The 24,417-nt window shown below is 49.9% G+C and overlaps 1 protein-coding gene across 2 annotated transcripts; it reads left to right on the top strand.

Moving 5' to 3' along the window:
- The first annotated feature begins 1,290 nt into the window (after positions 1 to 1,290).
- Positions 1,291 to 14,946, top strand: LOC100359306 (low affinity immunoglobulin gamma Fc region receptor II-b). 2 transcript variants are annotated; one of them, XM_008264171.4, is made up of 8 exons: positions 1,331 to 1,581; positions 6,475 to 6,495; positions 7,651 to 7,908; positions 9,668 to 9,922; positions 10,599 to 10,727; positions 11,835 to 11,975; positions 14,213 to 14,250; positions 14,354 to 14,946. In XM_008264171.4, exons 1-8 carry the CDS (start codon positions 1,470 to 1,472, stop codon positions 14,432 to 14,434), a joined length of 1,035 nt encoding a protein of 344 aa, XP_008262393.2. In that variant the 5' UTR covers positions 1,331 to 1,469; the 3' UTR covers positions 14,435 to 14,946. The 2 variants fall into 2 exon arrangements, with proteins under 2 accessions (XP_008262394.2, XP_008262393.2); XM_008264172.4 differs by lacking the exon at positions 11,835 to 11,975 and having other exon boundaries at positions 1,291 to 1,581.
- The last annotated feature ends 9,471 nt before the right edge of the window (positions 14,947 to 24,417 follow it).

The following is a 24,417-nucleotide window of genomic DNA, read 5'->3' as shown; positions in this document are numbered from 1 at the left end:
CCCCTCTCCACAGTAAACACTGTTAGATGTACCCAGTAACAATTCATTTTTATTTCTTAGTGTGTTAACTATTTTTTGTCCTGTGAGTTTGTTTTTAAACATTATTTTTAAAGTTTCCTGTGTAGAGCTCACTGGCATCTCATCACTGGTTAAATTTTTTTTTTTTTTTTTTTTTTACCTAAAACTCTGAGAAAGGCTGAAGCTATATTGGGAGGGGGTAGGATGAGACAGGGAGTGACGAACTGTGGTGGGCAGGGTGGGGCTGTTAAAGGTTTCTGAAGACCACAGACGAAGTGAAGATGTTACAATGTCATTTCCTTGACTATTACAGCTTGCTTCCTGAGAGGGAGCCCCGAGTGTCTCATGTCGGGGGTGGGGGTGGGGTGGGGGGTTGTTGAGGGTGAACCAGTGCTGTCGAGGATGGTGACAGAAGCAAGAAAAAGAAAGTAGCATTTATTGGACACTCACGATGGACCCGACACTTTGCTAGCACCCATGTTCTCTTCTACGCCCCCAAACCCTCGAGGGTAATGGGTCTCGGCCAGGGAGGCTTTTGCTCTATAGGGCACACTTATCAACCTGGAGGCATTTCTGTTTTGACAAGCGGGCAGTGCCGCTGGCATCTGGTGTGAAGAAGCAGGGGTGTTGCTGAACACGCTACGACACACGGGGTAGGTCTTCACCACCAGAAGTGCTCGGCCCCAAACGGCAACAGCACTGAGGTGAGGAACTCTGCTTGAAGGCAGGCAGGATCGTACTCATTTTCGTGGATTTGGAGATCTGAACCCAGCTGTGAGAAGTCGGTTGGCCTTCCAACCCGTCAGAAACCAACGACGCAAAGCCTGTGCTTCACCACCCCCGGGCAGGGAGAACCGTGATGGCAATGAGGGTGGCGAAAATCACCAGGACAAATTAGCGCTCACTGGATGGTTACTGAGATGCACATTACATGAATGAATGAGTGGAAGAACCAGTGAGGCAGGAGATCTCCTTTCATAGAAAGAGAAAATCCAATGATGGTGGGTGGTCTCCGGGTGGTTCTCCCGACCCACTGGCATGTGGAAGTATCAAAAGACTGCTCGCCTTCCTGTCCTCCACACCTCCTCGCAGGAGGCTAGGGATGGGGACGGGAGGCTCTGAGCTGAGTTTGGGGGGCCAATTCCCTCTTTGCTCTAGAGGGCAGGACTAGCTGGGGCCCTGAGGAAGAAGAGGGAAACTGTTCCCTGTTTCCAAACTTCCCGCGAATTTGGATTTGGGCTGAACAAGGCTTGATTCTGGGAAGCTCTGAATCTCTTAGGAGGGAACAGTTGAGAGGAAGGGGGGGGGGGGTGGAGCTTATGATTAAACAGACCATTTCTTTTCACTTCCTCTTTCTGACTCCAGAACTTGTCGTCTGGGGTGGAATCCACTAAGGCTCCAGAGAAGTCTGTGCCTACCGTGCTGTTAGATCCAGCTCGCTCCAGAGGGTGATGGGGATCCCCTCGTTCCTGCCCCTCTTCGACACTGAGAGTGACTGGGCAGACTGCAAACACTCCCAGCCCCTGGGCCACATGTTGCTGTGGACAGCTGTGCTATTCCTGGGTGAGTCAGGGCCCCAGGAGGGAGAGGAGCAGGAATTCCTTGGTTGGGGCTGAGGTTGGGCAAGGATGAGGGGTGGCATGGGCAGCATGTCAGGGAAATTAGGAGGCTTGAAGGCAGGCTGGTGGAGATCAGACTGAGACACGTCTGCTGGCTGTGGAAAAATCAGAACACCCACAGAGTTTGGGTTTTTTAGGGTCTTTGACCCCAAGTCACTGGGCATCTGAGCCCTTGATGCTTGGCCACCCCCACGGCAGAACCTACTCTGTGGGGTGTCTGGGGATCTACACTTGAGTGCTTCTCTTCTTGCAAGTTTTGTTTCACATGGCACTGAATCTTAGGCAGCAGGGCTAGTGTTGCCTTAGACAAAGAAAGGTGGGGTAAGGGAAGAAGCAATAAGATGTGTTTTGGGGGTGTTGGCAGGGCCCCCAAAGCCACTTTGTGTAGCAGAGGCTCTGGGTTAACCAGGAAACTGAATCTCAGAGAATCCACAAACCTAAGCAATTCTGGGGGTGTCAGTTGTGGGACTAGAAAAATCATGCATGCCTCCTTTCACTGTGTTGACTTTGGGAGTTGGTCCTAGCTCTGATCAGCTAGAGAGCTTGTATCTTAGCCCAAGATGGGGGGGGGGGCGGAGTGTGTTTTCTGACCATGTTCTTGGGGGACAGGAACAGATGGTGACAGGTGGTCACAAGCGTCTGGGGAAAGCATGGTGGGGAGCCCTGCTGGCGGCACTGGATCTCCAAGATCAACATGCTGAGTCATCAATATCTCCTCCCTCTGTTCCATCCTCTGTGTTTAGAACTTTTATCACTTGATGACTCAGCTGTGCACACCGTTGGCTCCCTTCCCTGAGCATTCTCGCTGCTCACTGAGGTTGTGACATCTTCCAGTACAGCTGTGGATGAGTCACTGCACTTCATAAAAATCTTCAGTGCTGCCCCATTGCTTACTGAAAAGGCTCCACTTCCACCCCTCCTCCACTTTAAAAAATTATTTATTGGTTCCTCAAATGACTGCAACAGCCGATCTAAAGCCAGGAACTTTTTCAGGGTCTCCCACATGGGTACAGGGGAACAAGCACTTGGGCCACCTTCTACTGCTTTCCCAGGTCATAGCAGAGCGCTGGATTGGAAGAGGATCAGCCAGGACACAAACCAGCTTCCATATGGGATGCCAGCGCCACAGATGGAGACTTAGCCCACTATGCCACAGCACCGACCCCTACTTCCACCTTTTTAACCATGCTTCTCTCATTGCCTCCCAAATGGCTCCTACCTTATAGCCAGGCAATACGTACATCACACTTCTGTTTTCCATACCTTTACCTACTGCTGAGTCCCCAAATTGCTTTAGGTAAACCTGTGTAGAGTCTAAGTGCTCCAGGTGCTGTGCTAGGATTTGGGGAACAATCAGTAAAGGTGAGAGACGGGTTCCCTGACCTAAAGCACAAGGTCTCTGTCTCCCTGACGGTGAGGACACGTGTGTGGACCTGTTCAGGATTCACTGCTACTTGTTGACTGTGGGATGATGAAGTGATCGGTGACTTCTTCCTGCTTTCCCCATCTCTTTCTTGTTTTTTCTTTTTTTTTTCATCCCATTCCTCTGTTTGATCCACTCTTCCACTGCACTTCCCCTTGCCAATCCTACATGCTCAGGTTTTTAGCTATCCCTTCTTTGCTAGTAACTCCCAACTCGCTTGCTCTTGCTCTCATCTGTGAAGTATAATTTCATATTTCTGCAACACACCTGCTGACCTTAGGACACTTTGTAACTGTGTCAGCTCAGACACAAAATATATTCAAAACTCAACTTATCTTCTTTCCTTCCAAAAGTTCTTATTCTCCCGACATTTCTATCTGCATGAGCATAGCTACTTTTTTTTTCTCTGCTACCCCCCAACATCTTGATAAGTGCCAAGTTCTCTCAGCCCTGCCACTTGAGTTACTCTCATGCCTGTGTCTTCTTCTCACTTTCTATTGTCAGTAAAACAACACAGAGTAAGGCATGAAGAATACAGGTGCCTTTGATGGAGACAGAGAAAGGCAAGGGAGTTAAAGGGCTTTGCAAGGAGGTGTTTAGAATGCTGCATCATCAAATCCAAGCTAGCTGGGAGTGGCGTGGGGTGGGGTGGGGAGAAGAAGGCAAATGTAGGAAAGACAGTGATGGGGGAAATGCTTTGCGATTCTTGATAAGGTCCAAGATAATTATGGAGGCCGCACTTGAGAAAAAAAAAAATAGGAGGGCGATGTGATTGGAGCATGGGATGTTTTGTTTTGTGATAGGGAAGTTGATATGATTTCTGAGGAGTTGCACAGGTCACTCACAGGTATCCTGGTTCCTGACAATCGTCTCTTCACTGATTACTTTTTGTGGTGCTCTTCTATTCCCACTTACTTGGCCGCGAGCTTTCAGCTCCAGTTTGAAAATTCTAAATGATGTTCCACTGCTCATTGGAGTGGAAACTTTTAAAAAGTGTGTCAGCACGTTAAATACCTTCTCTGGATTATTTTACTTAATCCTTAAGACAACCAATCATCATCTCCACTGATAAGGAAAGTGAAGCAGAGACGAGTTAAGACATCTGTGCAAGGTCTCTCAGCAGTAGTGCAGCCAACACAGAAGCTCAGCCTGTGCTCCTACCCACTGTCGTGTCACCTGGGCTTAGAAGCCTCCAGAGGGCGACTCCCCCCTCCTTTCTCAGCTTTATCTCTCGTTATTGGAGATGCTTTGAACAGAGACCAGACGTCAAGTGGAAGTGGGGCTGCAACTTGTAAGGAATGCTGGCCAGTACTTTGCTATTCTTCCCATGGAATACTCTCTCTCTCTCTCTGTCTCTCTCTCTCTCTGTGTCTCAAGATCCTATCGGTCCATGTAGGTCCATAATGAATACCATCTTTTCCTTGCCAAATCCTACTAAACACAGGGGTACTGTCCTGCTCTGAACCTCCACCATATTTTATCCATACTCTTCCAATGGCACTAAGCGCGTCTCTTTTGCATTAGGTTGCACATGTGCTTAGACAGTCGGCCTCAATGACGGCAGGAAGGCAGGAACGTATTTTCTTTTTCCTTAGGTGGGCTCAGCATGCATTGCAGGGCAGTGGGAAGTCAGTGCAGGTTTGCCGATTAATGTTGGGTTGCAAAGGAATGGAGTGACTGGCCCAAGTGCACTTGTCAGGACACGGCAGCATCAGGACCAGATCCGGTTCTCTGAACTCACAACCGACATTCTCCACGCAGTCCCTCCTTCTCATCCCTTGATCCTTCTTCATTTTCCTTCCATACTTTACCCCTGAAACTATGCATGTACTGGAAAGCTTCTTGACTTTTAGTCCAAGTATAAGAGAAAACCCTCACCAACAAACACACACACACACACACACACACAAACACAGGACTCTAATTCATCTAAGTACCCAGTTTTACTTCTTTACTGAATAATTCACCACCTCAATTCAGCTTTCCTGGCCCGCATTTTCTTCCATCTGAGAAGCACTTTCCCTGGCAGTGGCATCCCCTGCCGCCACACAAAGCTGCAGACCTGGTATCCTTTTGTAGTCTCCTCCTCCTTTCAGATATGCCTAATAATAATAAACTGCAAGGCCTAAATGTCAAGCCATGTGGTTGTGAAATAAACCGTGGGAGGGGCCAGTGCTGTGGCGTAGCGGGTAAAGCCGCTTGCAGTGCCAGCATCCCATATGGGCACTTGTTTGGGACCTGGCTGCTCCACTTCTGATCCAACTCTCTAGCATGGCCTAGTATGCACCCGTGTGCAAGACCCGGAAGAAACTCCTTACTCCTGGCTTTGGATCGGTCCAGCTCCAGCCGTTGCGGCCAATTGGAGAGTGAACCAGCAGAAGGAAGACCTCTCTCTCTCTCTCTCTGCCTCTCCTTCTCTCTGTGTAACTCTGACTTTCAAATAAACAAATAATTCCTTATAAAAAATAAAAAAGGAATAAACCATGGAGAGCCCAATGGGCTATAGTGTGGTCATTAACAATGACAACATAGAAACCAAGTAATCTTTTTTCCTTTCTTGAAGATTTATTTGAAAGTCAGAGTCACACAGAGAGAAGAGAGGCAGAGAGAGAGAGAGAGAGAGAGAGAGAGCGCGCAAAAGGTCCTCCATCTGATGGTTCATGCCCCAGCTGGCCACAATGGCTGGAGCTGCACTGAGCCAGGAGCCTCCTCCAGGTTTCCCACGTGGGTGCAGGGGCCCAAGGACTTGGGCCATTCCTCTATCGGAAGTGGAGCAACCAGGACTTGAACCGGCGCCCATATGGGATGCTGGCACTACAGGCGGTAGCCCCAGAAACTGAGTAATCTACTAGACCTCACATTGCTCAGTGAGAAATCAGTTTAGACAACAGTTTCTTGCCATTTGTGTATCTCTGTATGTTAACATTAGGTGTTTATGTTTTCATGGGAACTATCCAACTGCATGGAGACCAAGGGGAAATATCTTTCTCATGGGTATTTTCTAGTTTGCTATAGTGACCATGGATTACCTGTGTAATCTCTACCCCTCCCTGACAAAAGACCAAGCCTCATGCTTAGGATAGATTCTGGAAAAATCATTTGCACTGTAGCATGGATTGTATGTAAGACCCGAGAGGGTCCTCTTTCCAGGGGTGTTTTTATTTTATTTGGTCAAAACCATTAAGGCAAATGGGAGAGACACTGAGCAGGTAGAAGAGGGCTTTTTATCATTTTCTTTCATTTCCCTTCATCGTTGGGGAAGGAGCTCCCAGTCCCTTTGAAAGTGCACCTCATCCAGGCAGTCCCGGGGGTTTCAGGTCAGGGCTGAGCCGTGGGAAAAGAGGGCTCAGCGCCCAGGTAGGCGAGCCTCCGTGTAAAGGTGCACGCTCTGAGTTGATGCTTTCTGTCTTGCAGCTCCTGTTGCTGGGACACCTGGTGAGTACCCCACCCACACCCTCTCCCTCCCCCAGCCACCCTCTTCTCCCTGTACCCTGTCTGGAGGACTCTCAGTGTACCAGGTCAGGGCTAGGAAGGGTCTTTGCTCCCTGCGCCTGGCCCCTTCTCCCTCTCTCCTCCTCTTTATCCTCCTGCCAGGGAGGCAGGTGGGAGACCGCCAAGGCCAAGGCCAAGGCCAAGGCTGTGATTCAGGGTGAGAGGTCCCAGGCTTTGTCATAAGAAAGGAGAGCTCTGCCCTCTCTTAATCACCGTCCCCTCTCCAAATCAAATCAGGAGCTTCCTCTCTCCAGATAAAACCCAGGCACAGGAAAAATGCCGCGATCTGCATCTGTCGTCCCCACTGTTAATAAATCCTCCATGTTGCATCTCTGAGAGCCTCAGGTTCCGTTCCCCTGACCAGGAGAGGAATCTCCTGCCTTGTGGTTGCAATTCGGCACCGCTCAGCCTCCCCATCCCCGGAAACCTGGCCCTCCAGCCTCTTCATCCTGCTGAGGCCACAGCGGCTCTCCTGCACGTGGGCGGGAAGACAGGCCGACCTGCAGGGAACGACCTCAGTCGGAGCAGCAGCCTGACTTCCATGCTTGACGTCACCAGAGGCCTTCCCTGGTGTTCAGCCAGTGCTGGAGGGAGCTTGTCCACCCGTGTCCAAATGCCTCCGTTTGCAGAGGTGGAACCTGAGCCCCCAAGAGTATGTAGATGTAGGGTGTGGAGTGTGTGTGTGTGTGTGTGTGAGAGAGAGAGAGAGAGAGAGAACCGGCCAGGACATCTCGGGGTGAGGCCCATGTATTCCTGGGAGCTCCTCTCGTCCCCTCCCCCTCTCCTCCTCCCTCTTCCTTCCCCTCCCAAGGACCAGCTGAGCTTCCTGGGGCCCTTGCCCTGGGACGTATGGTCAGAGAAGCGGCCGTCAGCTGAGCAGCCTTCCATCCCGGGCCTGGCTCCACGCTTGGTCTCCCCCGGGGCCCCAGGTGCCTCCAGGTCCGAGATGCAGGGGGGGCCTCTCAGGCTCCTGGAGTGCGTTTTCCTCACAAGGTCTGCTCCCCACTCCCCGCCCCTCAGCCGAGGTCCCCGCCTTCCCCTGGGAGCTCCTCTGAAGTCCAGGGTCCCTCATATCTCTTCCTAATCCTCCGCCCGCAGCCGAAGTCCCGCAGGCCGTGCTGAAGCTCCAGCCGCCGTGGATCCGGGTGCTCCAGGAGGACTCGGTGACCCTGAAGTGTCAGGGGGCCCACGGCCCCGGGAACCACTCCACCCAGTGGCTCCACAACGGCATCGCCATCCCCAGCCAGGTGCAGCCCAGCTACACGTTTAAGGCCAAGAAGAACGACAGCGGGGAGTACAGGTGCCAGACAGGCCCCAGCAGGCTCAGCAACCCCGTGCAGCTGCACGTGTTTTCGGGTCAGTGGAGGAAGGCTGGGAGGGGTGGGCGGGGCAGCAGAGACGGAGCCTACAGGGTGGGGGTGGGGGTGGGGGTGCCTGCTTCCCGGGAAGCCGCGCTGTGAGCTGCTTGGAGCAGTTTTGGCCGCTCATTTCCCTCTCCACCGGGCCCTGTGCTTAGCCTGTGGTGGGGGTGGGCAGAGGCAAGGTGGGTTGTAGAAATTCCTAGGACACTCCTTAGTGGTTGTTAATGGCTGTTTCTGCCTCACTCCTGATGGAGCAAGAAGTTTCCAGGACCACGGACAGGCAGTTGAGTGTGAGAAGTAAAAGGGATCCCTGCTCCATAAAAACCCGGCCGAGTTTTCCGGCAGTCAGACAATGCAGCCGGACCACACCAGACTCCTAGCCCTGGACGCTGGGAGCCCCGCAGGCTTCCAAGTCTCAGTTAGCTCATCTGCTGAGTGCAGAGACCACTGCCTCTCTCTGAGGGTTCCGTGCGCATACCACTGCCTCTCTCTGAAGGTTCCGGTCTGAGCAGTGTCTCCCCCCTCCCCCGCCCCTGCCCCCTCCTCCTTCCTCTCACAGTGCTGGGTGCCCTTCTCTTTCTCTTCTACCAGACTGTGGGCAACCTGAGCGAACCCTGAGTGAACCTTGCGTCTTAGCCATCTTTGGGTTCCCAGCACCTGAGACAGGGCAGGGTTGCTCAACAGAACGCGGATTTTACAAAGCCCCTAACAGCATGTCGGTTCTCCATAAAGAACAGCTACAGTGTAGTGATGAGGGATCTTAGTGTTCTTGCCTCCCGGAATCCCCGACGCTCCTCCAAGGTACGTGGCGCACTAATGCCCACCTGGGCCACTGTGGTCCTCAGACTGCTGGAGCGCCACGCTTACTAACATGCATCAAGCAATCCAACGTTGGGGAAAGGTTTGTAACGTTATACCATCCCCGCAGGCTCTGTCTGCCGATCCTCCTCACACGTCCGTCAGTCCTCGCCCCCAACCGGGCCAGTCTGGATGCCTCCTTCCCTACTCCCAGAGATGGGACTGCATCTGGAGGTCCCTTGGATTCTTCCTACAGCAGCCTGGTGGGCAGGCCGGGGATGCAGTTCCCTTCTCTCAAGAAAGGAAAGTGAAGACAGGCATATCCTGAATACTCCCTGTGTGCCAGCAGCTCTTGGAGATGCATAGCTTTGTTGTGCCCATTTTCACAGATGAGGAGACTGAGGTCTAGAAGAGTCAACTGACTTGCCCAAGTTTACAGAGCTCATAGATGAAGAGGCCAGAATTAGAGATCCACTGTGCACTTCCAAACTTAAGTTCTTTTTTTAAAAAAAATATTTATTTATTTGAAAGTCAGAGCTACACAGAGAAGGAGAGGCAGAGAGAGAGAGAGAGAGAGAGAGAGAGAGGTCTTCCATTCTACTGGTTCACTCTCCAATTGGCTGCAATGGCTGGAGCTGCACTGATCCAAAGTCAGGAGCCAGGAGCTTCTTCCAGGTCTCCCATGTGGGTGCAGGGGCCCAAGGGCTTGGGCCATCCTCTACTGCTTTTCCAGACCATAACAGAGAGCTGGATCGGAAGTGGAGAGGCGGGGACTTGAACTGGCGCCCATATGGGACACCAGTGCTGCAGGCAGTAGCCTTACCCACTACGCCACAGCGTTGGCCCCCAAACTTAAGCCCTTGCTTCTGTGTATCATGTCCCAGCAGCAAAGATGGCCTGGGACTCAGAGTTGAACAAAGGCCTCCTAGGTCCTGTGGTCCTTTTGTGTCTTTCAGAGTGGCTGGTGCTCCAGACACCTCAGCTGGTGTTCCAGGAGGGGGAACCCATCGTGCTGAGGTGCCACGGCTGGAGGAACAAGACTGTGAACAAGGTCACATTCTACCAGAATGGAATATCCAAGAAGTTTTTCAATTACAACACCGACTTTTCCATCGCTCAAGCAAACCACAGCCATAGCGGTGATTACTACTGCAAAGGAAACATAGGAAAGGTGACCTACTCGTCAGAGCCTGTGACCATCACTGTCCAAGGTTTGCGAACTCTGTTGAGCCACAGCGAGGGGGAGAAAAGGGGCTGGAACAAGGGCTGAGGTCATGTGGGCCCACATGGAGATCTGAAAAATGCCACAGCAACAAGCTGGACCCTGCAGCAAGGAGGAGAGGTGTGGAGAGAGGCTTTGCTAAGGGTTGGCCCATGGGCAGGAGTCGGGACCAGAACCTGCAGCCCTCGGCTTCCAGGTGACAAGGCTGTTGTCCCACTCTGAAACGCGGACTCCCTTCCCTAAGCTCCTGGATGTTCCTAGGAGCTGAGGTCAGTCTTGTTTCTTCTTACGTCTCGTGTTGTTGTGGCCATGCACTCCAGAAGGCCTGGCATGTCCCAGAGAGTGCAAGGCTGTGGCTGATCAAGTAGGGATGGTTCCAGCTGTGGGGGTGGGGGCTGTCTCTGAGCACAGAGAGGAGCCCTTCCCTCTGCTCCTACACACTCGCCAATGTGTCTGTATTGGTGTGGTAGAGAAATGTGGTTATGGCGGAGGCACCAGCCTAGCCACAGCAACCCTGTGCCCATGAGGCTGGGGAGGAAGTAAATAGTGCACAGACAGAGATTAGCTCCAAGTGATGAGCGCCGAGGACCAGCATCAGAGGAGGGCGGGGCCAGCAGAGGTGGGATAGGAGGACTGTTGCTTAGCCTGATGTCTGTCTTCCCCAGAGCCTTCGTCCAACCCAGACGATGACTCACTGGTGGTGACGATTGTGGCGGTGGTCACTGGGATTGTGGTCATGGCTACTGTTGCCATCGTAGCAGCCTTCGTCTACCTCAAACGCAGGCGGAGGTCAGGTCTGTGGCTCCTCTTGTTAACCCTTCCCAACTCCTAACTCCAGGTCCTAACTCCAGACATCATATAGTCCCAACTTTTAATCATTCACTCATTGAGTAATTCATTCATTCAACAAGAGTTGAACGAATTTGCTTCTATGTCAAGAACTGTGGTGACACCAAGATAAAGTCTAGTCCCTGCCCTCATTGTTGTCGGGGAACACAAATGTATGATTAGGTGATTATAGGAAGAGCAAAGTTAGGAAAATGAAAAGGCTATGACAGAGGCATAGAGGAGGCTCCGTAACCCAGCGTGGGCTGGAGCAGTTGGAGGACTTTCCATGGGGAGGCAGGTTACTGTAGTGAGTGAAGCTGACATGGTAGGGCCAGACTGCCAGGGATCAAATCTCAGCTCCACAGCTACCAGCTACATGACCTTGGGCGAGATACTCAACCTTTCTGTGCCTCAGTTTCCCCACCTAGGAACTGGGGACACTAATAAGACCTACTTTGCAGGACTGTTACGTTGAATGAGACTGAAGCTCTTGTGATGGGGCCTAGTGTGTGGTAAACAGCACCTAAATGTGAGCTGTCGCCATGGTGAAGGAGGTGCTGTTTGGCGGTGGCATTAGCTGGGCACAGAGGGCTGGAGAGCATGCTGGGCCCAGAGGCCAGGGCATGGAAATGCTGTGGCTGGGACAGGCTTGGGGGAGTAGTAGAACGGGTGCTGGGAACCATTAGGGAAGAGAAAATAATGCTACTAATACCTCACAAAACACTTTGCAATTGGTTCCTAGTGAGGAATAGTTGCTGAAGATGAGAGAGAGAGACTTAGAGAAGGATGTTTTCAGAAGGCAGAGAGAGCCTATGAGGCATTCAGTGGAGTGGCCTTTGTGACATTCCTCGAAGTTCCCACAGCTTAGGTGACTTAGGTCTCTCTGGATCGGCCCCTTTACAAGGTGGGAACAGACCCTGGACAAGACAGCCAGGAGCTGGGTGGACAGGAGACATCTGTGTGAGGGCAGGGTCTATGTGGGTTCTAACCCAGTCCTGCCCCCAGCCCTTGGTCCTGAGGACTCAGACCCCCACCCCCATAATCCTACTAACCTCCTATGTGCCCCCTCCTAGCTCTCCCAGGATACCCCAAGCCGGGGGGAATGGGAGAGACCTTCCCAGAGGAAGCGGGTGAGTACAGCGTTCTCTATGGGGACTCAGCCACATCCCACCCCGGGCTGCCGAGTGGGTTGGAGCCAGCAGGAAGTGACTTGTGTAAGTTCAGCAGGAAGCACTGGAGAGGGTGGGGCAGTGGGAGGAGGGAAGGGACTCCGGTTTCTTGGTCAGTTCTGAGTCTAACTCTGAGCCCTAAAGAGGACTTGGCAGGAGAAACCAAGGGGGACACAGATCCCAGAGAGGATGAGGAGAGGGCTGTGTTCTGAGGCGTGGGCCAGGAACTGGGGTGTCTCCAGAGCAGGACATTGGAGACTTCTGGGTCTTTCTGTGGCATTTGGGCAGTGCTGGCAGACAAAAGGGGTTACAAGTTATAAGACTCAGGGAAGTAGGATCAGAGAGGCAGGAGTTTTCGAGATAAAAGAAGGAGGCCGGTGGGGGGAAACCATCGAATTCCTGGAGGAATCTGTCTCTTTGGCGTGACAGGGGTAAGGCTCAACTCTTCGTGGGACAACAAGAGGAGAACCAGACTGGGGAAGATTCTGGGGGTCTAGGGGCAAGGGTGGGCTTGACTTGGTTGGCCATGCTTGCTTCTGTTGCCTGCTGATGAAGGCTTGTTCAATGTACCTGGTTCTGCCAACCTCCTACAACATCTTTTAAGATCTTTTAAGATTTATTTTATTTATTTGAAAGAGTTACAGAGAGAGGTAGAGCCATCCACTGGTTCACTCCCCAGATGGCCATAACAGCCAGAGCTGTGCTGTTCCAAAGCCAGGAGCCAGAAGCCTCCTCCAGGTCTCCCACGCGGTTGCAGGGGCCCAAGGACTTGGGCCATCTTCCACGGCTTTCCCAGGCCACAGCAGAGAACTGGATCAGAAGTGGAGCACCCGGGACTAGAACCAGGGGCCATATGGGATGCCAGCATTTCAGGCCAGGGCTTTAACCTGCTGCACCACAGCGCCGGCCCCATCTTACAGCATCTTGAGCAAGTCACTTCCCCTCATGCAGTTTGGTCACCTCCCTGAGGAAATGAGTGTGGTGGCCTGGGTGACTTCTAAGCCTTTGTGAGCCTGACATTCTGACAGCCAGTGTCCTTCCACTCCTGAACTCAGGTAGGAGAGTGTGGAAGGGGCAGGAGTTCTCCAGGCACCTTCTTGATGGTAAAATCAGATCACAGAGGACACTGGCGCTTTCTCCCTGGGCTTTCCTGGCAGCCGAAACAAGCAGGAAAAAGAAGCCCTCAAACGACTCTTATCTCTGGAGGCTGGAGTGTGACTCAGAGCACAACCGACAGATCAGAGAGCCTGAGCAAAATATCACGCATACAGCTGCACTCTCCAGCGGGTCTCTGTGTCCCTGGGCTAGGCCACGTGGGCCTGTGAGCCTGCATCCACACCAGCGCCAAATCAGACCTAGGAAAAAGTTCAAGTACATCTAGGCTAGCCAGCCTGAGGTTTGGTCCTGAGTATGCTGCAGAAGCAGGTTCCCGAAGCTTTTGTGCAGCCACGCGCCAGGGCTACCGTTTCCAAAGGCACAGCTTGGTGGCTGGGATTGCCGAGGACCGTATCAGAAGGGGAATTTGGAATGTCCTTTGTTGTGACATGGGGAGCATGGCAGATAGGGGATCCTTTGTGTCCAGGCGACAACGAGCGAAGAGCCTGGATGCGTTGTCTGTGACTCCTCCCCAGCTTTCTGGGAAATGTTGACTTGCAACACTGAGGCTGCTTTTCACACTGGCAAAATGAATTTATGGCAAAAACAAGAAGGAATTTGGAGTGAACTGGACATGTACCAGAGAATGGACATATACCAGAGAAAGACAGGCTTGTTTTTCTTTCTCCCTTTCTCTCATTTCTCTCTCTCTCTCTTTCTCCCCTCTCTCATCTCACTCTCACGCTCACCCTCAGTCTGTCTTCTCCTTGCCGTGGAGCACCCAGTTCATCAGCATCCTAACAAAGGTGCACCACGTTCGGCCCCTGTGGAAATGGTCCACAGTCTTGTCTTTTTGAAACCCGCGGCTGACAAACACGCAGACATGACTTCTCTCTGACACCAAACGCCCCCAGCTCGTCCCCAGGATCTCAGCTTTCCAAAGCCTGATTTGTTTCTAGGGATGTCTAGCAATTCTCTGAATATAATGTGGCACAAACAGCTGCTTGCCTTTGCCAGTGTAGACAGCGGGCAGGGCTGGGTCTGGGACATGCCAGAGTGGGGCGAGGGAGGAGGGGCGACCGTATTGTGTCACCTCTGGGCCAGCAGGCTTTGCTTTGCCTTGGGGCCAAGCAGCAGCCCTATTCTTCAGCCACGCCCTAGCTGATTTCTCTTCTTTTTGCACACAGCCCGTCCCATGGATACCGAGGAAGCTGCCAAAGCTGAGGTGAGTGAGCTCAGCCATGTCCTCTCCCTGCTCGGGGTCCCCGGCTGCCCCTTCCGTTGCTTTCTTTCCATGGCTCCCCATGGCTCCCCTCTGCTTTCTCTAGGCTGAGAACACGATTACTTACTCACTTCTTATGCACCCGGAGGCTGCCGAGGAAGAAGCTGATTACCAGAACCGCATCTAGTCTCCATTGCCTTGCCCTGAGGTTTGGGGCAGAGGATGAGAGAGGCAAGGGCTGATGTCACCTGGCCTACATTGTCCTTGGGGACGATGGGCGGATGCCATGGCTCCAGGGGAGAAGGACTCTTCCGGAGTTATCTACGTGAGCCCTGAAGCTCCCGAAGCTCCAGCCCCAGCTGGCTGCCTGCGCTGCACCAATGCCTTAGAGCTGTCCATGTCCAGACTCTCTGCTATGCATCCACACAGCCAGTACAATCAAGCACATCACAGCCAGTACAATCAAGCACATCGCTGTCAGTGACACTTTGCAACAACATGGACGTGGCTGATGGTATAGGCTACATGAGAACAATTGTACAAGCGTATCCGATTTCAGAAATATTACAATAGACTAACACACAGCAGCATATGGAAAGTGATTATTTCAGGGTGATGGAATGTTTGGTGATTTTTGTTTTAATTCTTTATTTTTCTATAAAGGTCATGTATTTTATAATAAAATAGTATTAAAAAGCCTTTCTGTTTATACTTTCAAGGCTGTATTGGCTGGAGTGTAGACTGAACTACTAGGGGTCTGTTTTTCTTCAATGGTAAGAACCTTTGGAAGGTAGAAATGGATAGGATGTGGGGCAGAGGACAGATGGGGGATTTGGAGTGCAGGATAAGTGCCCTTCTTTTTCAAACTCAACGTTCTTCTTCCAGGGAACATGTATTCTTGTCTCCACATCTTCCTCCCTTTTCTCCCGTGGCCAATAAAACAGTCACATTGTTTGGCAATGTAAATTCTCAGGAAGTCAACCATCAGATGAGTCCTGGGTGATGATAGCCGGGTTCTGGCTCTTCTGTTCTCCCAGTGGGGTTACGGGAAGCCAGTCCCAGCAGATGAGAAACATGACTGCCAGCTTCCAGCTGGTGCTTGGTGAGGGCCCTTAGAGAAGGTTCATCTTCCTGGGACTCTCACAGCATCATTATGTAACGTTCTTTTTGCACTCACGATTGAACAGCTTCCTTTTTTGGGAGTAGTTTCCATAGATTTCTATGACACTGACTTTTACAAAATTTTATTTAGCTACTTCTTTATGGGGGGTTGGGGCTGGAAAGGAGGGCTTCTATCTGCTGGATCACTCTCCAAATGCTTGCAAGAGTCAGAGCTGGGCCAGGCTGAAGCCAGAGCTTGGAACTCCATGCAAGTGTCCCATGTAACAGGTACACAAGTGCTGGAGCCATCACCTGTTGCCTCCCAGCGTGAACATTAGCAGGAAGCTAATTAGAAACAGAGCCAGGACTTGAACTCGGGCACTCTGATATGGGTTGTAGGTCCCAAGCAGTGTCTTAACCACTGTGCCAAACGCCCACCTCCTTGGCTGATCTTTTTGATTGCATGGGTAAATAGGTCTGCAGAGTAAGCTCCTATGTCCAAGAATACTCTCATGTTGCTTTTACATGTCCTCCCAAAGTATATTAGTGTTCTCATTCCCTTCGACCATTTTCAGTGTTGGACATTCTAAACTCTTGGCAAACTGATGCTAATAGACTCTGCTGTGGCTTGAATATAGTTTGTCCTCTCAAACTCATACAGGAGTTTAAGTCCCAGAATCCTATGTTAACGATGTTAACAGGGTGGAGACGTCACCAATGGTGTTGAGAGACAGGACCTTTGGAAAGTGGCTGGGTTTAGATCAGGTTGTTAGGGTGGGCACCTGTGGTGGAATCCTGGTGGCTTCCTGAGGCAAGGGACAAAAGCGAGATACATAGCCACAGACACCAATGCTCCCTGTCTTATCCCATGATTCTCTGTGCTGCCTTGGGACTCTACCAGCAAGCAGGCCATCATCAGGTAAGGCCCCTGGACTTGACACCACCAGGACCATGAACCAAAATAGACTTCTTTTCTTCAAAAGTTAGCCTGCCTCAGGCAATTTTTTTTTTAATATAGTGATATAAACTGACTAATAGAGATGGTGTTCCTACTCCCTGGCCAGCATTAATTTCTCCTTGTTTGGCAACAGACCCCAACTTTGCCTCAGCAGAACAGTTCTACCTGCACTCTCAGGCCGTGTGAGTAGGTGGGTTGACTTCACTCCGATTCCAGCAAGGAGCACACACTGCAAGCTGGGCCAGTCAGGTGTTGTATGCTTGGGATTTGAATCTGGAGCAGAGTGAAGGCAGGTGAAACTCATTTATCCCAGCGGCACTACCCAGATGGGACTGATTTCTTTTATTCCTGAATCTGTCCTGTTTGTAGTGGTTTATGAGGTCCTTCAACTTCCCCTTCTGGTATTATCTGATGTCCTCAACTTCAAAGATGAGCTGGTTTACAGTTTGCCTGCAATAGCGCTATCTCCATCTCCATACCCATCTCTGGGGGACTCCTAGTTGGCTGGGTTTTACTCTTAGCCATGACAAACTCAACTAATCCCATTCTTAGCAATGAGGTTTGTGATATGCTATTTAATATCTTAAACTTGCCTGATGTTCCACCAGGGTCAGTTTCTTTACTATGGCTTTTTTTTTTAAAGATTTATTTTGGTGGCTGGCACTGTGGCACATTGGGTTAAAGCCCCGGCCTGCAGTGCCAGCATCCCATATGGGTGCCAGTTCGAGTCCCAGCTGCTCGACTTCCAATCTAGCTCCTTGTTAATGTGCCTGGAAAAGCAGCAGATGATGGCCCAACTGCTTGGGCCCCTGTACCCATTTGGGAGACCAGGAAGAAACACCTGGCTCCTGGCTTCAGCCTAACTCAACCCCGGTTTTTGCAACCATTTAGGGAGTGAACCAGTGGATGGAAAACCTCTCTCTCCCTCTACCTCTCTCTGTAACTCCACCTTTCAAATAAATAAATAAATCTTTAAGAAAAAGACAGAGTGACACACAGAGAGGAATAGATATAGAAAGAGATCTTTTTAAAAAATATTTATTTATTTATTTGAAAAGCAGAATTACAGAGAAGCAGAGGCAGAGAGAGAGAGAGGTATTCCATCTGCTGGTTCACTCTCCAGATGGCCGCAATGGCTGATGCTGTGCCAATCCGAAGCCAGAAGCCAGGAGCCTCCTCTGGGTCTCTCACACAAGTGCAGAGGCCCAAGGACCCCGGCTGTCTTCCACTGCTTTCCCAGGCCACAACAGAGAGCTGGATCGGAAGTGGAGCAGCCAGGACTCGAACCTGCGCCCATATGGGATGCCACTATGCCACTGCACTGGCCCCGAAAGAGATCTTTCCTGTCCTGATTCACTCTCCAAGTGGCCCCAACAGCCATGTCTGGGCCAGGTGAATCCAGGAACCCAGAAATCCCATCTGCATCTCTCACATGGGTGGTAGGGACCCAAGCACTTGGGCCATCTTCTTCTGTCTTCTCAGGCAAATTGGCAAGACACTGGATGAGAAGCAGAGTAGCCAGGACTTGAACTGGGATGCTGGCATTGCAAGTAGTTTAACCCACTGCACCACAACGTTGGCCTCTACTAATAGTTTTTCAGTGAGCTTAACCAGATAGATAACCTGACTTTATCATGTGGCCAGAGGGGCCTAGAAACCCTTCTTGGGGGCGGAGGGGGTGTATGCGGTGGGTGTTGTGGCACAGTGGGTTAAACCACCATTTGTGATGCCTGCATCTCATATCTGAGTACTGATTTGAGGTCCAGCTGCTCTGCTTCCAAACCAGCTCCCTGCTAATGCACCTATGAAGACAGTAGATGATGGCCCAAGTGTTTGGGCCTCTGCTACCTGTGTGAGAGACCTGGCTGGAGTTCAAGGCTCCTGGCTTCAGGCTGGCCCAGGCCCTGCTGTTGTGACCATTTGGGGAGAGAACCAGAGGATGGAAGATGTGCATTCTCTCTCTCTGTAACTACTTTTCAAAGAAATAAGTAAATCTTTAACAAGAAAACCCTCTGGGAGCTTCTGCTTTGAGGTATCCTCTAGCCTGGATTCCTTGCAGGAATCTTGGTGGTTTAATCCAGACACAAAGTGTACGGTGCAAACACAAAGCATAAATGAAGTTCAAGGACACTGAGGACCATGGAGAGCTTGTGCGTGGACTCTCTTGGACTCCCAGCGATTTCCTGAACTCTTTCTCTTGCTGCGTCACTGATTAAAAGCTGTATGTGAGTCTGCTCTGTGGAACCAGTGAGCTCTTTCAGACACCCTCTTTCAGCAAGGCCTCTCGGATCCCCATTTCCCCATTGCTATTACTCTGCTTCCATTTCCTTCACAGTGTTTGCCATGTATGTACTTCTCTTATCTTTTCCTTTTCTGAAATAGTGAAATATATTCTAAAAGGTAAGCTCAAATGCAGGCACGGTTTCTGAATGATTCGTTAGTATATTCCGGGGACTAGAATGATGCAATAAATAGTTGCTGAATGAATAAGTGAATGAAACTTTTCTTTTATAGTTTCTGAGTTTTGTAATACGCTTGGTGCTATGGTTTGAATGTTTCTCCCCAAATGCAAGTGTTGGCAAGTTAATCACCAGTGCGACTGTGTTTGGAGTTGGGTCCTAATGAGGCCACAGGGCTCTGCCCTCCTGGATGGACTAAGGCTGTTATCATGGACACAGGTTGTTATTTCAGGGTTGGATTTTTTGTAAAAGGATGAATTTGGCCTCCTTTTGGTGCTTGGGCCCCCCTAGCTACCATGTATGTATGTATGTATGTATGTATCTATCTATCTATCTTCTTCTTCATTATCATCATCATCTATCTCTCCCATTCCTCCATGGGATGACACAGTAAAAAGGCTCTGGCCAGTTGCTGGCCCTTTGATCTTGGACTTCCCAGCCTCCCAAACTATGAGAAAATGAATTTCATTTCATTATAAATTGCTCAGTCTGTGATGTTGTGTAATAGCAACACAAAGAAGTCCTTCTTCATCTTAATTAAGAGTTCAAGGGGCTACAGCGCCAGCATCACATATGGGCGCCGGTTCAAGTCCCAGTTGCTCCACTTCCAATCCAGCTCTATGCTATGGCCTAGGAAAGCAGTAGAAGATGGTCCAAGTCCTTGGGCCCCTGCAACCACATGGGAGACCCGAAGAAGCTCCTGGCTCCTGGCTTTGGATCAGTGCAGCTGCAGCTGTTGCAGCCAATTAGGGAGTGAACCAATGGATGGAAGACCCCCCCTGTCTCTCTCTGCCTCTCCCTCTCTGTAACAACTATGCCTTTCAAATAAATAAATAGATCTTTAAAATATTTCAAAGAGTTATCATATATGTATTACCTTTCCTTGAAATTTCACCTTTTTTTTTTTTTAAAAAAGATTCATTTATTTATTTGAAAGGCAGAGTAACAGAGAGAGGGAGAAACAAAGAGGGAAAGGTCTTCCATCCGCTGGTTCACTCCCCCCAAGTGACTGCAACAGTCAGGGCAGAGCCAGGAGCTTCTTCTGGGTCCCCCACATGGGTTCAGGGGCCCAAGCACTTGCACCACCTTCTACTGCTCTCCTCAGAGGAGAGAGCCAGGGAACTGGGTAGAAACTGGAGCCGCTGGGATAGGAACCTGTGCACATAAGGGATGCCTACATTGCAGGCAGTGGCTTAATCCGCCACACCACAATGCTGGCCCCAATTTTATCATTTTTATATAAAACTCTTAAATGTTTTTAAAAATTAGAACTTGGAGCCATCATTGTGGTGTAGCAGATTAAGCTGCCATTTGGGATGCCAGCCTCCCATATTGCAGTCTTGACTGTTCAGCTTCTGATCCAGCTTCCTGCTCATTTGCCTGGGAAAGTATCAGAAGAAGGCCCAAGTGCTTGGGCCCTTGCCACCCACATGGGAGTCCTGGATGGAGTTCTAGGCTCCTGGCTTCAGCCTGGCCAAGATCAGGCTGTTGTAGTCATTTGGGGGAGTGAACCAGCTGATGGAACATTCATTCTCTCTCTCTCTCTTTCTCCCCCCCCCCCCACCGCTTGCTGTCACTTTTAAATGAATCAAGAAATAAATCTTTAAAAAATTTACATTTTTAATACATTTAGAATTTGTTTTTGGATTTGCTGTGAGAAACCTAACACATTTTTTTCCATGTGAGAGTCAGTTATCTCAAGATTATTGATTGAATAGCTCAATTATTTGAAATCCTACCTTTACCACTCTAAACTCCCATATGCAAATCACCTGCTGGCCCCTCTTCTGTTTCCATTGCTCTGTTTTTCTATTTCTGTCTCAATATCATGTGTTTATGCTGCAGCTTCATAATGTACTTTGCTATTAGAAGATCACGTTTCCTCTCATTTTTTTGAGACTTTCTGAGGCTGTGCTGCTCTTCCAGTTGTACTTTGGAATCCGCAGTGTCGCTAAGCTATTGGTAGACTTGCATTGCCTTGCTAGAGTATTTGGGTAAGTGTTGAAGTCTGTGTCAGGTTGAGGTCATCCAAGTTACAGCTCCTGATTCATTTAAACTTGATAGGATTCTCTCACAATACCATGTGCTCTCTGTTTTTCCCCTAGACTTTTATTTGTTCCTGCTGTTAGTGATCTACTTAGGATTCTCTATCTCTTTTGGAGTCTGAAACTTTTGCGTTCCTAGGGAAAGTCTGTTGGTATGCAGCAGTACCCTGCAGCTGCTTCTATTGTTTGGTATTACTTTATCTGTTTGTATTTATATCTCATCCCTGGCTTCTGGGTTTTCTTTCTTTTATCAGTTATGATGATTTTAGTTGAAAATAACAGGAAATCGTGATCCAATTGGCAAAAACATTAGGGAAAGGTATTATCTCACATAACAAAATGTCCAGATACAGAGTGTCTCTCATGCATCAGGACTCTGGGTTCACACTCTGCAGATCTCTAGGGACTGCCCTGGGGCCATCAGCAGGATGGTTAGAGCAGGGAAAAGCATCACACCCAGACATCTAGAGAAAGAAAGGGACTAACTAACTGCCTCTTTTATGTGTCTCTTTACTGAGAGTGAGGAAAACTTTCTCAGAAGACTTTCAGCAGTCTCCCCAGCTAATCCTAGCTAACGGGACCAGGTGACATAACCACCTTAAATCAGGCACTAGAAAAGTACACGGAGATTACCTTAATTTATTTAGCCTGGTCACTTCAAGGTGGAAGATTGTTGGAAAATCAGCCACCTTGACCCCTGCTTCTCTGTTCATCTTCATCAGATTTGCCAAAGGTCCGTGTGTTCTGAGATGGACGGCTAGCCTGGTGGTTAAGATGCCAGTTAGGATGGCCACGCCCCAAACTGGAGGACCTAGGTTGGATTCCCAGCTCCAGTTCCTGACTCAGCTTCCTGCCAAGGCAGATCCTGGGAAGCAGCGGTGATGGCTCCATCCACATGGTTCTGCCATCCACGTGGGAGACCTGGACTACATTCCAGGCTCCTGGCCTCCACCTGGCTGACCCCACTCATCTTGGGCATTTGGGAGTGAATCAGTGAATGGGAGTTTCTCTCTCTCTCTTGTTCTCTCTCTCTCTGCTTCTCAAACACATCTTTTAAGTGTGTTAAAAAAAAAAAAAAGTTGGTCAGGGGGCACGGCGCCGGTTCGAAACCGAGCTGCTCCACTTCCAATCCAGCTCTCTGCTATGGCCTGGGAAAGCAGTGGAAGATGGCCCAAGTGCTTAGGTCCCTGTACCCACGTGGGAGACCCTGAGGAGGCTCCTGGCTCCTGGCTTCAGAACGGCACAGCTCCATCCATTGCGCCAACTGGGGAGTGAACCAGCAGATGGAAGACCTTTCTCTCTCTTTCTCTCTCTCTACCTCTCCCTTCTCTGTGTAACTCTCACTTTCAAATAAATAAATCTTTAAAAAAAAAAGTTGGTCTATTTATTGGTTTTGTCACATCTTATGACTTACTGAGTACTCTAGCCTATTTTTTCTAATGTGTAATTTTTCTCCTTCTTTACTTACATGTACTGTATTTATTTCTAAACTTGTTTTTGAACAAATTCACAAAAGCCTGTAACTTTTCCTCTACTGCTATTTTGGTCACATACACTGATATGTACTTCTGTCATTGTTTCTAAACAATTTATAATTTCTGACTTATGTTCTTTTCCGATATTTATTTAGAAAAATGTTTTATCATGTTTGTGTGTTTTGTTTTCCAGGGGGGAATGAGCACTCCCTTCCCCCCTCCTTTTCGTGGTCATTTTCTGCTTTTATTGCATAGTGGTCAGTACATGTGGTGTGGTCTGTATGATTTTTGTGATTGGCTTAAATTTTATGTGTGAAGACAATGCTTTCTTTTATTTTAAAATACATTTTTATTTCCTATTATAGCAATTTTTAAACCAAAACTCTGTGATATAAAAGGATTTATTGAGCTGTTAGAGAAACTAGCCAGGAAGGGAGAGGGCCTGGGACAACTCTGCAATGACCAGCTGCAGGGCCAGACAGCAGCTGGAATAATGGGTGCCAAGAGCCAAGAGCATCTTTATCACAAAAACATGGAGAAGAAAAAACACACATTGTTTGCACTGAGCTTGCATTGGCTGTACTGCACAGCTGGAAAGTTCTGGCGTAGGACTAGGAGGGCCGTCTCCAGGAGACTGTGCTCGGGACTGGATGGGGTTCTTAGTCTGGTAAGTTTATAGTAAGCGGGAGGCACTGGGGCATCGGGGGTCAGCTGCCTAGGATTTTAAGCCAAGGCTTTGGCCTCCGCCTGTGGCGCCAGCACTCTGGGTTCTAGTCCCGGTCGGGGCTCCGGATTCTGTCCCGGTTGCCCCTCTTCCAGGCCAGCTCTCTGCTATGGCCCGGGAAGGCAGTGGAGGATGGCCCAAGTGCTTGGGCCCTGCACCCCATGGGAGACCAGGAGAAGCACCTGGCTCCTGGCTTCGGATCTGTGCGGTGTGCTGGCTACAGCGGCCACTGTGGGGTGAACCAATGGAAAAGGAAGACCTTTCTCTCTGTCTCTCTCTCTCACTGTCCACTCTGCCTGTAAAAAAAAAAAAAAAAAAAAAAGTCAAGACTTTAACATCCATTCAGGAATTCATTTGCGCCCTGAGCTGTTAACTGATAATGTGTCCTTGGTTCTGCCCTCCTCCACCCTTTAGTCTTTGTAACTGAATGTTTCTTTTATCCCAACACACACACTTGGTTTGAACTGTAGGACAGAACACACTTCAGGTGACCAGAGCCTGCTGCTTCTCACCTTTCCTGTCCTTCCTTCCTTCCTTCCTTCTTCTTTTTTTTAAATTTATTTATTTAAAAGTCAGAGTTACACAGAGAGAGAAGGAGAGGCAGAGGTCTTCCATCCACTGGTTCACTTCCCAAACAGCTGTAATGGCTGTAACTGCACTGATCAGAAGCCAGGAGCCAGGAGCTTCTTCCAGGTCTCCCATGCGGGTGCGGGAGCCCAAGGACTTGGACCATCTTCTACTGGTTTCCCAGGTCATAGCAGAGAGCTGGATTGGAAGTGGAGCAGCCAGGACTGGAACCGGAACCTGTGTTGGATGCTGGCACTGCAGGCAGCAGCTTTACCTGTTAGGCCACAGCGCTGGCCCCACCTCTGGACTTTTAAATCACACAATATACTGCTCTGTCTTAATTTTTCAGTATCATATATTATCCACAGGATTTCTCACTATGGAATAGGAGGACTGTGTGTTGCGGTTGATGGGTTCTGAGAGGAGGAGCGTGGTGGGGGCAAGAGGCTCGGAATCACCACACAGACCCCGGGAGCTGATGAAAGAAGGCCTGAGGTGAGCAACCCACAGACTTGTTTATTTCAGTTGCTACAGCAACTTATATAGCCAAGGCAGCCAATCCAGTCAAGGAGTGGTCTATGCCCTAACCAATCACAGCCTGTTGCCAGGCAGTTTCCGAAGCCATCCAATCACAGCCTGTTGTCAGTCAGGCTCCGTTGTCATGTGGTTTCCAAAGCCATCTAATCACAGCCTGTTGCCAGGCAGTTTCTGTTGCCAGCAGCCATCTTGGCATGGCCTTCTCATTCCACCACAACTGTGCTTGTTATACTTTGCTTGCTCACTCCCTGCTGTCCCCACCAAATGCTCCCATTCAGCTGTATCACAATTCTCTGATGATTGT

Source organism: Oryctolagus cuniculus, chromosome 7 (assembly GCF_964237555.1).
Source record: "Oryctolagus cuniculus chromosome 7, mOryCun1.1, whole genome shotgun sequence".
NCBI classification, from domain to species: domain Eukaryota; kingdom Metazoa; phylum Chordata; class Mammalia; order Lagomorpha; family Leporidae; genus Oryctolagus; species Oryctolagus cuniculus.
Note: the sequence above shows the minus strand (reverse complement) of the source record. Positions and strands in the feature narration are given on the sequence as shown.

What these genes read in the sequence shown, in the direction of transcription:
- LOC100359306 (XM_008264171.4), top strand. Translation starts at nt 1,470, where the DNA reads ATGGGGATCCCCTCGTTCCTGCCCCTCTTCGACACTGAGAGTGACTGG. An exon ending in GACAGCTGTGCTATTCCTGG is followed by an intron (nt 1,582 to 6,474) that starts GTGAGTCAGGGC and finishes TCTGTCTTGCAG; the next exon opens with CTCCTGTTGCTGGGACACCT. An exon ending in GCAGCTGCACGTGTTTTCGG is followed by an intron (nt 7,909 to 9,667) that starts GTCAGTGGAGGA and finishes TGTGTCTTTCAG; the next exon opens with AGTGGCTGGTGCTCCAGACA.